This window comes from Xyrauchen texanus, chromosome 12 (assembly GCF_025860055.1).
Source record: "Xyrauchen texanus isolate HMW12.3.18 chromosome 12, RBS_HiC_50CHRs, whole genome shotgun sequence".
NCBI lineage: Eukaryota > Metazoa > Chordata > Actinopteri > Cypriniformes > Catostomidae > Xyrauchen > Xyrauchen texanus.
In genome coordinates, this window is record NC_068287.1 from 31999912 (window position 1) to 32014553 (window position 14642).

The following is a 14642-nucleotide window of genomic DNA, read 5'->3' on the forward strand; positions in this document are numbered from 1 at the left end:
AGCACTAGTTCCCTCTACTCACTTGTGTAATGCGCTGGGTGGCAACTTCGCTTTCTCCATTTGGCCATAGCAACTCGTTTTGGCCTCTGGAATATCCCCAAACTCTTCCAACATGGCTGCAGCAGCTGTAGTTATAATCCCAAGCCCATCTCGGACCCTCGCCTCCAGAGGATAGTCCCAGTCATCGTAGGATACAGAGATCATTCCAGAGGGAAACGAATCTGGTGTTATTTCCGGATTACCCGTGGTCAGACTAGGCACGATCCATATGTAGCCATATCCGGTAAGTCCCAGTGAACGAGCCTCCTCCAGTATATAAAATGCTTCGTCCTTGGAGCAGAACAACAGGATGACTGGAGACTGCACCTTCTTTAGCTGAATCTGGGTTCGAGAGTCCCCGTCTACTGCATCAAAAGTGATTGTGTGCTGAAGGTCCCAACCCACAAAGCTGTTGTCCACTGTGGTCTTCAGAATGGTAATGAAATCCTGGTATCCTGGGAACTTGCTGGTCACAATGGAGAAGACATGCCAGTCATACTCTTCCATGATGTTGAGCATGAGCAGTGCCTCCTGCTGGATTGAGGCCCCAAACTGGAAGAATGTTGATTTCACATCCTGTTCAACAAAAAGAGTTAAAAAAAAAAAAAAAAGAGGTGAGTCAGGACACCGGGACACAATAGATGCATATTTTGCAAATTTCAGGTCACAAAGACAAAAATAATTCCCTCAAATAGATGTAGTAGTATAACAAGAATGGAGCAATCATTCCAATTTTATTAACTCAATATATCAGACTCACAAAGTTAACTCAAGTTAATAAGGTTCTTTATTAAAATGCAACGATACAAAACTGAAAAGATAAGAACTTTTCTGGTTCTTGAAGTCCTTTGAGATCATTGTGATATGTGTCGCTCTGGCCTTGATAAACTCATTGTCTAATCATAATGATGCACTGCGCCAGTTCTTTCTGGATGAGAAGATTCAATCCCATTGTGCCGTTAGAACTATTCCCTTCAGTGTTGCACAATTCCACAGCTTTAACAGGCTAGCTGAGACACAAAGGCCACTATCATTTTAAAATTCATATCTGGGTTTCAACTTTTCAGTAATTATAATGAGTTAGAGGACTGGGGCCTTGGAGAGAATGAGTGGGAGCAGCGCTGTGCTTTCATTAACCTTCTCATTCATGAGGGTACTATTTTTCCCAGTCACTATTTCAATGTCAAACCAATTACCGTGGCCCTAGAAATGAGAAACGAAAGGCAGCACGTGACGGAATACAGATGCAAGGAGAGGTTTGTGTTTATGAAAGATGCCTGAAGGAAACGTGTTGTGTAAGTTTGTGTTTCTGCAATAGGACTGAATTGAATATTCAATAATGCCATTAATTTTTATTTGGCCATTAAGCTTTCTAAAGACCATGTCGTTAGACTAGACTTGTTTTCCTTTCTTGTCTTGCTACTCTCGATTATGGGAGCATTAAGACAGATATGTTTCAACAGTGTCTGATTTATACTTCAGTGGAAAAAAAGGCATTAAGGGGCTTCCACATGACTTGTATCAGCGTTGCCCAACACATTGAACTCTATGGAGTTACTTGTCAGCGACTCTGAGTGTTGCCCTGGCAGTGGGCCTCTGTCAAGCATTTAACAGGTAATCAAAGTAAAAAAAAAGTACTTTGATGTACATCTTGACATCCTTTGGCGATAATGATTTCAAGCTCGATTACACTTCCTATAGTGGCATCTAGCGCTCTGCGCATTCATCAAGCACTTGGAATGTGTAATCGAGCTTGAAATCATGATCATGTCTAGAGACTGCAATGAGAAGATGTACAGTAAAAAAAGAGTTACATTTGGGTCTGTTCTCTCCCAAACCAACTGGATTGCTTCAGAAGACATTGATTAAATTACTCGTATGGATTACTTTTATTTGGCCTTTATGTGCTTTTTGGAGCTTCAAAGGCCTTGTCACCATTCACTTGCATTGTATGGACATACAGAGCCTAGATATTGTTCTAAAAATCTTTGTTTGTGTTCAGCAGAAGAAAAAAAGTCATACACATCTGGGATGGCATGAGGGAAATAAATTATGAGAGAATACAATTTTTTGGCTGAACTATATATTTAACATAAATTAGTTATTTTCTTATTTTCTGCTATGAATGTATCAAAACAATGGTCAGGATATTTTTTTTTCTCTTCTCCAAATACACAATTCCAATTTTAACTGTCCACACCTCCCACTTTCTTGCCTGGCAAACATGTATAATTGCCCCTCTGTGAGGCTGTCTGTAATGCTTGTCATTGACGCTGGCATTGAATGTGAGTTCCCCGATGCGAGTCATATAAAAGCCCCATTAGAGTTAGAATGTTCAATTCATTTCTGTGAACTTTTCATTTCAGTTAATCGATTCAGCTCTGATTAGGCAAATATTGCTGTTCATAGTATTTATAGTTATATTGGTGCATAAACAAAAATGATTAAATATATTTTTTCCTTGTTTATTTAGTGAAAAACCGTGTGGAAATATGATGGACCTTGATTATATTTAACTAGATTTTTACTGTGTTTTAGTTTTACATATAACCTTTAAAATCTGCATGGTAAGAGCGGTTGTGAATTGTGGTGTCTCTGCTTAAAATATATGTCACCCTCTTAAGTCATTCCAGAGCAAACACACATGAACAATACGAACAGTAAATATGTTGGGAGAAGCGATGTGTCACTTTGTTGTTTGGCTATTTTTGGGAAGCTTGGCATTGCCAATTTCACACACACACACACACACACACACACACACACACACACACACACACACACACACACACACACACACACACACACACACACACACACGTTGGGTTTCCAAGTGTTATGGGGACTTTCCATAGACATAATTGTTTTTATTTTGTACAAACTTTATATTCTATCTCCTAACCCTACCCCTAAACCTAACCCTCACAGAAATGTTTTTGCATTTTTACATTTTCAAAAAACACAAGTATTCATTTAGTATGAATTATAAGCTGTTTTCCTCATGGGGACTGACAAATTGTCCCCACAACGTCAAAAATGTTGGGTTTTACTATCCTTATGGGGACATTTGGTCCCCACAAAGTGATATCACACACACACACACACACACACACACACACACACACACACACACACACACACACACACACACACACACCAGGGAAATTACTCTACAAATGAAACTCAGGCTAACTGAGGATAACACTTCACACACACACCCACAGCACAAATAAACACAAATTTCCTTTCACCAAAACCATCAGGCTTCTTTTCCATGACCAGCCATCTGGCCCCTTTTCAACACCTCAATCTCATCAGATGAGTTATCAGATCTTCTGCCTGCTTTTTCGATCGTTTCATTTGATGGCAGCACAATATAACACATTCATTAAAAGTTGCTTGTGATAGCTGCAGTCATTATCTTCTGTTTTGGTGAGGGATAGATAATAAAACGCGGGGTCCGCATTGGAGACACTTGATTGAGTGCTCTTTGCAATAGATGTTGATTAGGCAGCCAGTGAGCTCGTAATGAGAACTTTTTCCACACCTGAGATTGTGTCTGTTTTTTTTTTTTTGCTTGTTTAAAAAACAAAAAATCGTGAGCTAGGCTGAATCACATTCTTGAAACGTAACCTTTTTGTTTTGTTCTAAATGGCAAAAAAAATCTTTATCAGTATTTTTGCAAGTACAAGTATTTAAGTATGCTTAAAAGAAGCTTAATGTACTTGTATATGTATCGTTTTCTTCTTTTTTTTTTCTTGAAAAAAAAATGTATCTAATAAAATTTAGTGAGGTTTATGCTTAAAACAAACAAAAAAAGGATCAGTCTGGACACATTTATTTACATAGAGGGTGCACGAAAAGATGGTCCTAATTTATTTTCACTGCTTCACCTTGGAAAGAAATCAATTCCTCAAAAGTTATCATGATGTTACCTTAAAGTGCCACAGTTGTTGACATTTTTTTATTCAAATCTAAAGATGTAAATGCTTAATCTGGCCACTCACGACAGCTGTCCATCAACACTTGAAAAGCAGGGTTAAGCAAATGTGACCCATGTAATAACTGGTCTTGTGGGTGATGTGTGGAAGGTGAGCATGTAGATGTGTGGGGTGGGTGTTTATTACTATCATTTTATATTATATTATATTATATTATGTATTCATATTACAGAAGAACTCAAGACATGATGGATGATTTTGCAGTTGGTATAATTCCATGTTAACAATGTGTTCTCTCTTTACATCTAGGTTAGTGGATGAAACCAATAATTACAGAGAGACTGAGAGCAAGAAATATTAATTGAAGATGTATCTAGTGAATGAACAAAAGAAAGGGATGTGTTCACATTAGCGCAGTTTGATGTATGCATATACATTTACATGGGTGGAGTAGCTAACTAAATATCTGGACTTGTAACCAAAACGTTGTAAATTTCAGTCCTGCAAGGTGCAATCTCCATTAGTAACCTACTGTACTTCAGTGGTGATGTTGAATGTGTGTAGTGGTGTACTGTAAGCCGTGGAAACAAATTGGTCCTCATTGAGTGGCAATAAATAACTCTATTCAATTCACTCTGCCCTGTTGTCTTAGAGTAAGCTTCCAACAGACACTCACATTAAAGTATTAAAATAGGTCAACTGTACCACCACACCCACACAAAAAAGGAATGGCTGCAAAATAATATATTATAACATAGAAGTAACAATTTACATGTTAAATGAATATTCAGATTTCAATTCAAGTTAAGCTCAATCTATAGAATATGTGGCATAATATTGTAACCAAAAACATTTTAAACTGAGGTTACAGTGAGGCACTTACATTGGAAGTGAATGGGGCCAGATTTGGAGGGTTTAAAGGCAGAAATGTGACGCTCATAATTAAAAATAAAACGTCTCGGGTTATGACTATAACCCTTGTTCCCTGAGAAGGGAACGAGACACTGCGTCGTTGAAAACGACTCTTTGGGGAACGCTCCTTAGCGTGCGCCTCTGAATTATGAATGAAACTATTCCAATCTTGATTGGTGTTGCGTCACGACGTAACATGTGACGGCATAACCGGATGCATAAAAGTGACGCCGGTACACACACACATTAGCCTAGCGATGAAGCAAGCCGCTCTCAGGCATTGAGGGGCATGGCAGGACGACACAGTGTCTCGTTCCCTTCTCAGGGAACAAGGGTTATAGTCATAACCCGAGACGTTCCCTTCTGAGGGAACTCGCACTGCGTCGTTGAAAACGACTCTTTGGGGAACGAATGCCCACTAGGCCACGCACCGAAAAAAGGCCTGCCCTAGAGTGAAACTGAACTCAGGCACTCAACTAGGACGAGAGCACACATGCGCCAGGCGTACTAGGGAGGTGCAGACTATAAAACCTGATGAAAGTGTGCGGGGTAGCCCAACCAGCTGCCTCACAGATCTTCTGGTGGGGCACTCCCGATAAGAGAGCCCTAGAGGACGCCATGCCTCTAGTTGAATGAGCCCTAATGGCCAAAGGTGAAGGCAAATTGCGCACCTGTAGGCCGAGATAATAGCCTGAACAATCCAATTACTAATGGTTTGTTTCAAGGCAGGGAGCCCCTTCTTAGGTGACCCAAAACACACTAACAGTTGGTCCGACCTCCTCCAAGAAGAGGACCTCTCGAGGTAAATGCCCAAAGCTCTGACAGGGCAGAGCAAATGGAGCCTCTCTTCTTCTCCCGACACATGAGGTGGAGGATGAAAAGCCTGCAGGACCGTGAGACCGTGCCGCGTTAGAAGGCACCTTAGGCACATAGCCAGGTCTCGGGTGCAGAATGGCTTTAACTCCGCCAGGGTCAAACTCCAAGCAAGCTGGTGTTACTGCCAGGGCTTGAAGATCTCCCACCCTCTTTAGAGAGGTAATAGCTAAGAGAAAAGCCATCTTGAACGTCAGGTCCTTGGGCGAAGCCGACTGAAGGGGTCCGAAGGGGGCCAGGGATAACCCTTCGAGAACCACCGCCAGGTCCCAGGCAGGAACCCTGGACCTGGTTGTCGGTCTCATCCTCCATGTACCACAGAGAAAACGAATGACCAGCTGGTGCCTCCCCAGAGGCCCATCACTCAGTGGTGCATGGAAAGCCGAAATGGCAGCCACATACACCTTAAGTGTGGAAGGGGAGAGACCCGCAGAGAAACGATTTTGAAGAAACTCCAGAACTGAAGCCACCGGGCAGTTAACTGGATCTAATTCATGTTCTCTACACCAAGTGGAGAACACATTCCACTTGAGGCCATATAATCTCCTAGTAGACGGAGCCCTAGAGCCAAGTATGGTTTCAACCACCCCCGCTGATAGACCAGCATTTAGGTACTGAACCCCCTCAGGGGCCAGACCCACAGCTCTGGACGAGGGTGGAAAACTGTGCCCCCTGCCTGAGACAACAGATCCCTCCTCAGAGGAATCTGCCGTGGCGGAGCTATCAGGAGTGAAATTATGTCTGAGAACCATACTCGGGCCGGCCACATCGGGGCAACCAGAAATAGACTGATGCCCTCTTGGCGGACCCTTTCCAGGACTCCGGGAGCAGAGCGATCGGGGAAATGCGTGACAGGCGAGGCCTCGGCCAGGCCTGTACCATGGCATCCAACCCCAGTTGGGCTGGATGTGAGAGGAAGAACCAAAGTGGACAGTGGGACGTCCCTCGAGACGCGGATAGATCCACTTCCGATGGTCCAAATTTGTCCCCTATCGACTTCACCACCTCTGGATGAAGTCTCCATTCCCCGGGCCTCAGCCCCTGCCTCGACAGGATGTCTGCTCCCTGATTCTGAACCCCGGAACATACATTGCTCTGATAGACAGTATTTTCCCTTGGGACCAAAGAATTATCTGATGCGCCAGTCTGCACAGAGGGTGCGATCCGAGTCCCCCTTGTTGGTTCAGATAAGCTACCACTGATGTATTGTCCGAACGTACTAGGACATGGTAACCTTAGATGTCTGGAAGGAAGCTCCTCAGAGCCCTGAACACAGCCAACATCTCTAGACAGTTTATGTGCCAAGAATGATGATGGTCCTGCCACAGACCCCTGGCAAAGCGGCCGTCCATGACCGCGCCCCAGCCAGTGAGGGAGGAGTCTGTCGAAACGGTTTTCCGGCGACATGACGCTCCCAACACTGGCCCTAGGGACAGGAACCAAGGTTTCTTCCATATTAGCAGAGAACGAAGGCATCTGCGCGTTACTCTGATTATACGAAATGGATTCCCCTTGGGGGAAAATCCCTTGGCTTTCAGCCACCACTGCAGGGGCCTCATGTGTAGAAGGCCGAAAGGTATAATGTTGGATGCCGCTGCCATGAGGCCCAGCAGTCTTTGAAACTGCTTTACAGTGATGGCCTGGCCTAGTTTTAACCCGGACACCATCGCCAGAACGGACTCGATACGTGCAGGAGACATGCGTGCCTGCATCGTAACCGAGTCCCACACAACACCCAGAAACGTTGTGCACTGGGATGGTTGTAACACACTCTTTTTTGTGTTGAGTCTCAACCCCAAACTTCGAATATGGCCAAGGACGACATCTCGATGCTGAACCGCCATTTCTCGAGACTGGGCCAGAATGAGCCAGTCATCGATAAAATTCAGTATCGCGGATGCCCTGAAGTCTCAGAGGAGCAGGAGCTGCATCCATACATTTGGTGAGTGTGCGGGAGAGAGTGCTAGGCCGAACGGAAGAACCCGATATTGGTAAGCTTCGCCCCGAAGCGAACCTCAGGAACCTCCTGTGACATGGAAGGATGGGTACATGAAAATAGGCGTCTTTTAGATCTATCGTGACAAACCAGTCCTCGGATCTGATCTGACTCACGATGACAGGAATGGTAAGCATTTTGAACCTGAACCTCCTCAAAGGCCGGTTCAAAACTCTGAGATCTAAAATCGGCCTCAACCCCCATCCTTTTTGGAACTATAAAGTACCGGCTGTAAAGACCGGACTCCCTGTCTGAATGAGGAACACGTTCTATGGCCTCCTTCAGCAGCAGAGATTGCACTTCTTGTTCCATCACCTGAGCCTGCTCCGGAACCACTGTAGTCTGCACCACCCCAGAGAATTTGGGGGCGGTGCCCGAACTGCAGTCTGTACCCTGATTTTATTATATGCAGGACCCATGCAGATATGTTGGGAAGATGATTCCATGCCTCTACAAAATCTACTAAGGGAACCAGCCTCTCGAGGCTGGTCTCGGTGTTTTTCGAGCACTGTTCTCGACTTCCTGAAGCGAGATACCGGCAGGATTTAGTCGATACAGTCCTTGTGACCACAATTGATGTGTGTTTTTATTTTTTGACTCGAACGGCACGGTGTGCGTTCAGCTGGAAATTGATGTGGCCCGAAGCGTCAGAGACGGCGGGAACCGACACCGATTTCCTGAGGACTCTGCTGCGAGAGCAACCTCGGTTGCTCTGCAGCAGGGGACAGCCCTCCGAGGTTCTACCACCTCGGTAGGACCTCTTTCCGAAGCTTCTACTAAGGGAACCAGCCTCTCGAGGCTGGCCTCGGGTGTTTTTCAAGCACTGTTCTTGACTTCCTGAAGCGAAAGACCGGCAGGATTTAGTCGATCACGGTTTCTGTGACCACCACTGATGCTTGTTTTTATTTTTTGACACGAACGGCACGGTGTGCGTTCGCTGGAAATTGATGTGGCCCGAAGCGTCAGAGACGGCGGGAACCGACACCGATTTCCTGAGGACTCCGCTGCGAGAGCAACCTCGGTTGCTCTGCAGCAGGGGGGGGGGGAGACAGCCCTCCGAGGTTCTACCACCTCGGTAGGACCTCTTTCCCGAAGCTTCAACTAAGGGAACCAGCCTCTCGAGGCTGGTCTCGGGTGTTTTTCGAGCACTGTTCCCGACTTCCTGAAGCGGGAAACCGGCAGGATTTAGTCGATACGGTTCTTGTGACCACAATTGATGCTTGTTGTTTTTTTTATTATTATTATTTATTTATTTATTTTTTTGACACGAACGGCACGGTGTGCGTTCGCTGGAAATTGATGTGGCCCGAAGCGTCAGAGACGGCGGGAAACCAACACCGATTGTGTGCGGCCATGTAAGCCCTACTTATTAAAGCAGATGTATCTCTGCAGGGCTTACTAGGCAGCGCCGGGGTTTTAGCCCATATCCCGTGCCCCCAAAACATCGTCTGTAATCAAACACTGGGGCTGGAGATACGGGACGAATGCGGTTTACCCCACGATCTCGCTTTTAGATATCTTTGTGGAGATCGGGGAAAACGGCAAACCCCGGCGCTGAGGTTGTGATCTGTGCCGCAGGAAACGCACGTCTAATTTGCTTTCAACTTGCGTTCCCTGCTCATTTTGTGGCCAGCTGATATTCAGTCTGGCCACGCACGCGTCACAACCTCAATCAGCTCCTCATAAGCTTGGCCAAAAACTGGCGTGCTTGGCTCATGGTCGTCCGCATCGATGCTGAGCATATCCACTTCCTCGGAAGCAGTGAGCTCAAGCAACGGGACCTGATCATGGGCAGAAGAAGCCGCGACGCGGGCTTCTGCACCACTCACAGTAGGCTCGGGATCCTCAAATGAAGAATGAGAACGTGCCGCAGCAGTCTCATTCTCATCTGCAAAATCCGCTACGAACCCCACGATTTCAATCGCCGCGCTGCCTCAACAGACGCGGGACCAAAACCGTGGGGAACGCGAGCCTGACCGTGCTCATCAAAGCACGCCAACCGGGAGCGCAGCACTCCCATGGGTAATGCTTCACAACTTTCACAGGCAGATCCCTCGAGAGCTGCTCAGTGCAGTCTAGCGCTCCCAAACAGTTCACACATAAAGCGTGCGTGTCCCTACACGTAATGAAACGAGGGCAGGGGTGCACGCACTTCTTGAACTGTTCGGTGGCCATAATATTTTTAAATCAGACAAACAACACCAAATAAGACAAACAATTTCAACATAGAGCGCTTGCTGAAGAGCGAAAGCTAATGTGTGTGTGTACCGGCGTCACTTTTATGCATCCGGTTATGCCGTCACATGTTACGTCATGACGCAACACCAATCAAGATTGGAATAGTTTCATTCATAATTCAGAGGCGCACGCTAAGGAGCGTTCTCCAAAGTGTCGTTTTCAACGACGCAGTGCGAGTTCCCTCGGAAGGGAACCATGCATTAATTCTTATGCTAAAACTCAAGTATTATTTGAGCTGTAAAGTTGTTTAAATCATCATTTTTATAGTTGTTTTAGGGTTTTTTGACATTACATTGTCATGCAACGAAGTTGTATAATTAGCTATAGCTTTACACAGAATTTTATCACACTAAAATCATGTTAGCATGCACATTGTTTACGTTTGTGGCGATATGTTTGAAACAGTATTGTAATGTTCAAAAATGGGCCCCCATTCTCTTCCATTGTAAGTGCCACACTGTAACCTCGATTTTTGCATTTTTTAAAGAAAAGAATGGGCAAGTCAATATTAATTTTTATGGTAATCAACTTTATGCTACAAATGCTGTTGATTGAGCTTAACTTGTATTAAACCTGGAATATACTTTTAAAGGAAAATTTCAGAGTGCTCTGTGCATGCGTCGAGCTACATATCATGATCACGCCTAGATGCAGATGGCAAGATTTAATGTGAAAAAGGAGTTACATTTCTGTCTGTTCTAATGCAAACCCATTATATTGTTTCAGAAGACATGGATTAAACCATATGAGTCATATGGATAAACTTTATGTTGTCTTTATGTCCTTTTTGGAGCTTGGAAGTACACTGTATGAATTTCATATCTCCATCAAAATATATTTGTTTGTGTTCCCCAGAAGAAAGTCATACAAGTTTGAGATGGCATATGGGTGAGTAAATGATGCGATAACTATAATTTTTGGGTGAACTATTCCTTTAACGAAAACAACCTTATTGTAAAGTGTTACCAACTTAAAATTAATTATTAACAACAAACTGAAGGATTGAAATGACACCAAAAGTTATGATTCACAAAGTACGCTTAAAGATATTTGCATTGTTGCAAATGTAATTTCAAAGTGAAGCACAGAGCATGACATGAGCGGCATGTGTAATCAGCTTCAGAAGTGTGAGACGAGATTTGTGTGCATTTGACTGGAGCATGGCAATACTAGTCTCTAATTTCCCCACCCGCTTTACAGAGGATCTGCATCATCCCTGCATGCTGCTGAGCTTTCTCAAAGCCATATTCTTCAAATAACAGGATGCCATTACCAGCCAGAGGCGATAAAATACAATCAAGCAATATTGTTTGCTCGGAAATAGGAGAAATGCTGTATCATATTTCTAAACAGATCTGAAAAAAAATAAAATAAAATATGATTTGGAGTGGAAAGATTTCTCAAAAGACATCATATATGCTAGTGTACTGCTAACATTTTAGAAAAAGTATTTTAAATGTCATTTTAAATTTAAAATGTACAGTCATTCTCTTCCAGAAAAAATTGCCAAAAATATTGATGACTCATCTTGCATGCATAGGTTTAGACAATTTTCTGGCCACTAAAATGCTTTCTAGAATGAGAATGTCCCCCATGCATAAAACCAAGGGCAACTGACTAGCAATATCAAGCAACAAATTGATGTTCATGGCTGTTACGTAAACTAAAGGCTATTGGCAAATTATGATGTAAATTGGTCTTAATTGCAAGCTTCATCCTCAGTGCTAAAAGGAGAGCACCACATCAAAAACACATAATTTTCCTTATGTAGTTGCATTATTTTGAATCTAAAAGCAGTAGACAAACTTGATGAGCCAAATGTGAAATTCTGAGTCACATTAATAACCAGTAAAGAGTTACACAGTCATCTAAATTGAGCTTAAGGCATCTCAACAGCGTGAGCTCTCAGGCACATTAAAGCAGTTTATGTTGTGATCATTTCTAAATAAAGATAAGAAGATTCTTCTAGAGGCTCACAGAACAAGAGGCCACAATCTCTCTAAATCATCATTCCTGTTAGCCTGATTATATGTTCAGTACGAGGGGAAGGGATCCGCCAATGTAGGTTGCCGTTGTCAGTAGTGAGAGTGCATATATATAATTTAAAGTATGCCATTTTGTATGTGAGAGCGTGTGTGGATAATGTAAAGCGGTTCACAGGCCAGCCTCAGGGGCGGGCGGTTTTATCCCCACAGCTCATGTCATCCCCGACAGTGGTTCAAACACAGCACAGTTAGCCCGACACCACAATGCAGAAGAGTCTCACAGGGCAAACACAATCACAGCACTGAGCTCAACTCCACATCATCAAATTATGACTTTGTAAACTCTATAAATTGTCAATTCCCAGTTGATGGAGTGGTAACAACCAAGGAGCATTCTGACGTTGCCGCTAATGCCAATGTTTTTTATTGTCAATATGAAGAGCTGCTCATGAGAATAAAGACAAAGAATGAAAGAGAAAATGACTGTGGAAACAAACAAGTGTGAGAGCAAAAAGCAGAGACAGACATAGAACAATACACTTTGGGGAGTTCAAATGAATGGTTTTAAAAGTGAAAGAAGTCTTCACAGGGTATTCGGCCATCTTGAATGAGATTTGAATCATATTGAGCTTATATGTTCAGTCTGAAGGGCACTGCAAACCACATAGGGAAAAGGTGTACATTAATACAGAACTTATTACTACACAAACTCAGTTCTACACAAACTCTACCTAAAATAAACATGGTGAAAATTAAGGCTCTGAGATTTTTAATTTTTAATTTACCTCAGGTGGGGTTTCTATACAGGTATGAAGTGCACAAAATGATTGTGACCATTACAATGCTATGAACATGATCATAGGACACAAAACAGTTAAAGGGATTGTTTACCAAAAATGTATATTCTGTCATCATTTGCTCACACTCGTGTCCTTTCAAACCCATATGACTTTCTTTCTACCGTAGAACACAAAGATATTAGACTGAAGGTTAGCCTCAGTCACCACTCTTTAGTTTCATAGCATCTTTTTTCCATACAATGAAAGTAAATGGTGACTGAGGCTAACATTCTACTTAAAGGGATAGTTCACTCAAAAATGAAAATTCTCTCATCATTTACTCGCCCTCATGTCATCTTCGATGTGTATGACTTTGTTTATTCTTCTGAACACAAACAAAGATTTTTAGAAGAAAATATCAGCTCTGTAGGTCCATACAATGCAAGTGAACAGTGACCAGAAGTTTTAAGCTCCAAAAATCACATAAAGGCAGCATAAAGGTAACCCATACGACTCCAATATGGAGTCATTAAACACATGTTTTCTGAAGCGTTATGATAGGTGGGTGTGTTTGTGAAAAACAGATCAATATTAAGTCCTTTTTTTACTATAAATTCTCCTCCCTGCCCAGTAGGTGGCAATATGCATGAAGAATGTGACTTGCCAAATACAAAAGATGAATGTGGATGTGAAAGTGTAGATTTAACATCTTCTTCTGTGTTCTACACAACAAAGAAAGGATTTAGTAAAGGAGTGAGAAAATGATGAACAACATTTCATTTTTGGGTTAACTATCCCTTTAAGACAAATACACATAATAAATTAACCACACACACATTTAATTTCATATTAGACATCTTAAGTCTAAATGTAGGGGTTCTGAGAATGATGAATTCTATAAATAAAATGTATAATAAGACGAATTCTCATGGATGTTTTATTTACATTTATATATGCTTTGTAATTTATATGATATTTATTGCTATTTACACCAGTATATGATGTAAATATAATGCAAGCCCAGTAATCTGAGCGATTCAATTGTTATCTGTGCTTGATGAGATTTCAGGGCATTCCAACAAATTTTGAACAAAGTTTGTTAAGTGTAGTGAACTGCTACAGATACCCCCTGATGAGTGTGTAATAGGGAGAGTGAACACTGTATAGGGACCCTGTGATTCGGAACACAGTAAGAGCTTTTGTACTGCATCCACGTCATTAGTTACACAACTCCACAGCATCAGATTCCTGCTCAGTTTCCCATTCATTCAATGTATCTCTTTCCTTTTCTTTTCTTTTTCATTCTACCACTTTGTTTCTACCACTGTGTTTCTCTTTCTCTCTCTCTCTCTCTCTCTCTCTCTCTCTCTCTCTCTCTCTCTCTCTCTCTCTCTCTCTCTCGCTCTCTCTCTCTCTCTCTGCTGGGCTTTGCCTGAGTGTCCCCCCGAAACCCACCTTATCAGCACGTGTGATTGATGAAAAAGGGGAATGTGTGCAGAAATTCAATTACACTGACCTGCTGGTGACAGAGATAGAGAGAGGGAGAAAAAAGTGGAGACAGAGAAAAAGAAACAGAGAGAGGGAAGAAAAAACAGTGCCCACACCATACCCACCCCCACCCAGTAAAACACCACTCACCAAAGTGCAATTAGCTCTCCTGCAAACAAAATACATGATTATTCCCTTTTAGATCATGTCTGAAAAACTTGCGATAAAAAGGTTAATCACTTTGGGTCCTTTTGGCACAGATACTTTTGAATATTTTAGAGGGATAGAGTGAACGGGAGGAATGATGAAGAGATCTGTAAACCCCTGGATGCTGCGCAATGAGTTATGACTATGCCACTCCTCTCATGAAGTACTCATTATATAACTGTCA

General features: G+C 42.8%; 1 protein-coding gene across 1 annotated transcript in view; it reads right to left on the minus strand.

Annotated features, from left to right (window-relative positions):
* LOC127652984 (glutamate receptor ionotropic, NMDA 2A-like) overlaps positions 1–14642 on the minus strand; it is a 254281-nt gene that overhangs the window by 123284 nt on the left and 116355 nt on the right. The window contains exon 3 of the mRNA XM_052139450.1: positions 23–615. Within this exon, the coding sequence (XP_051995410.1) occupies positions 23–615 (593 nt within the window). The remainder of the gene's footprint in view (positions 1–22; positions 616–14642) is intronic.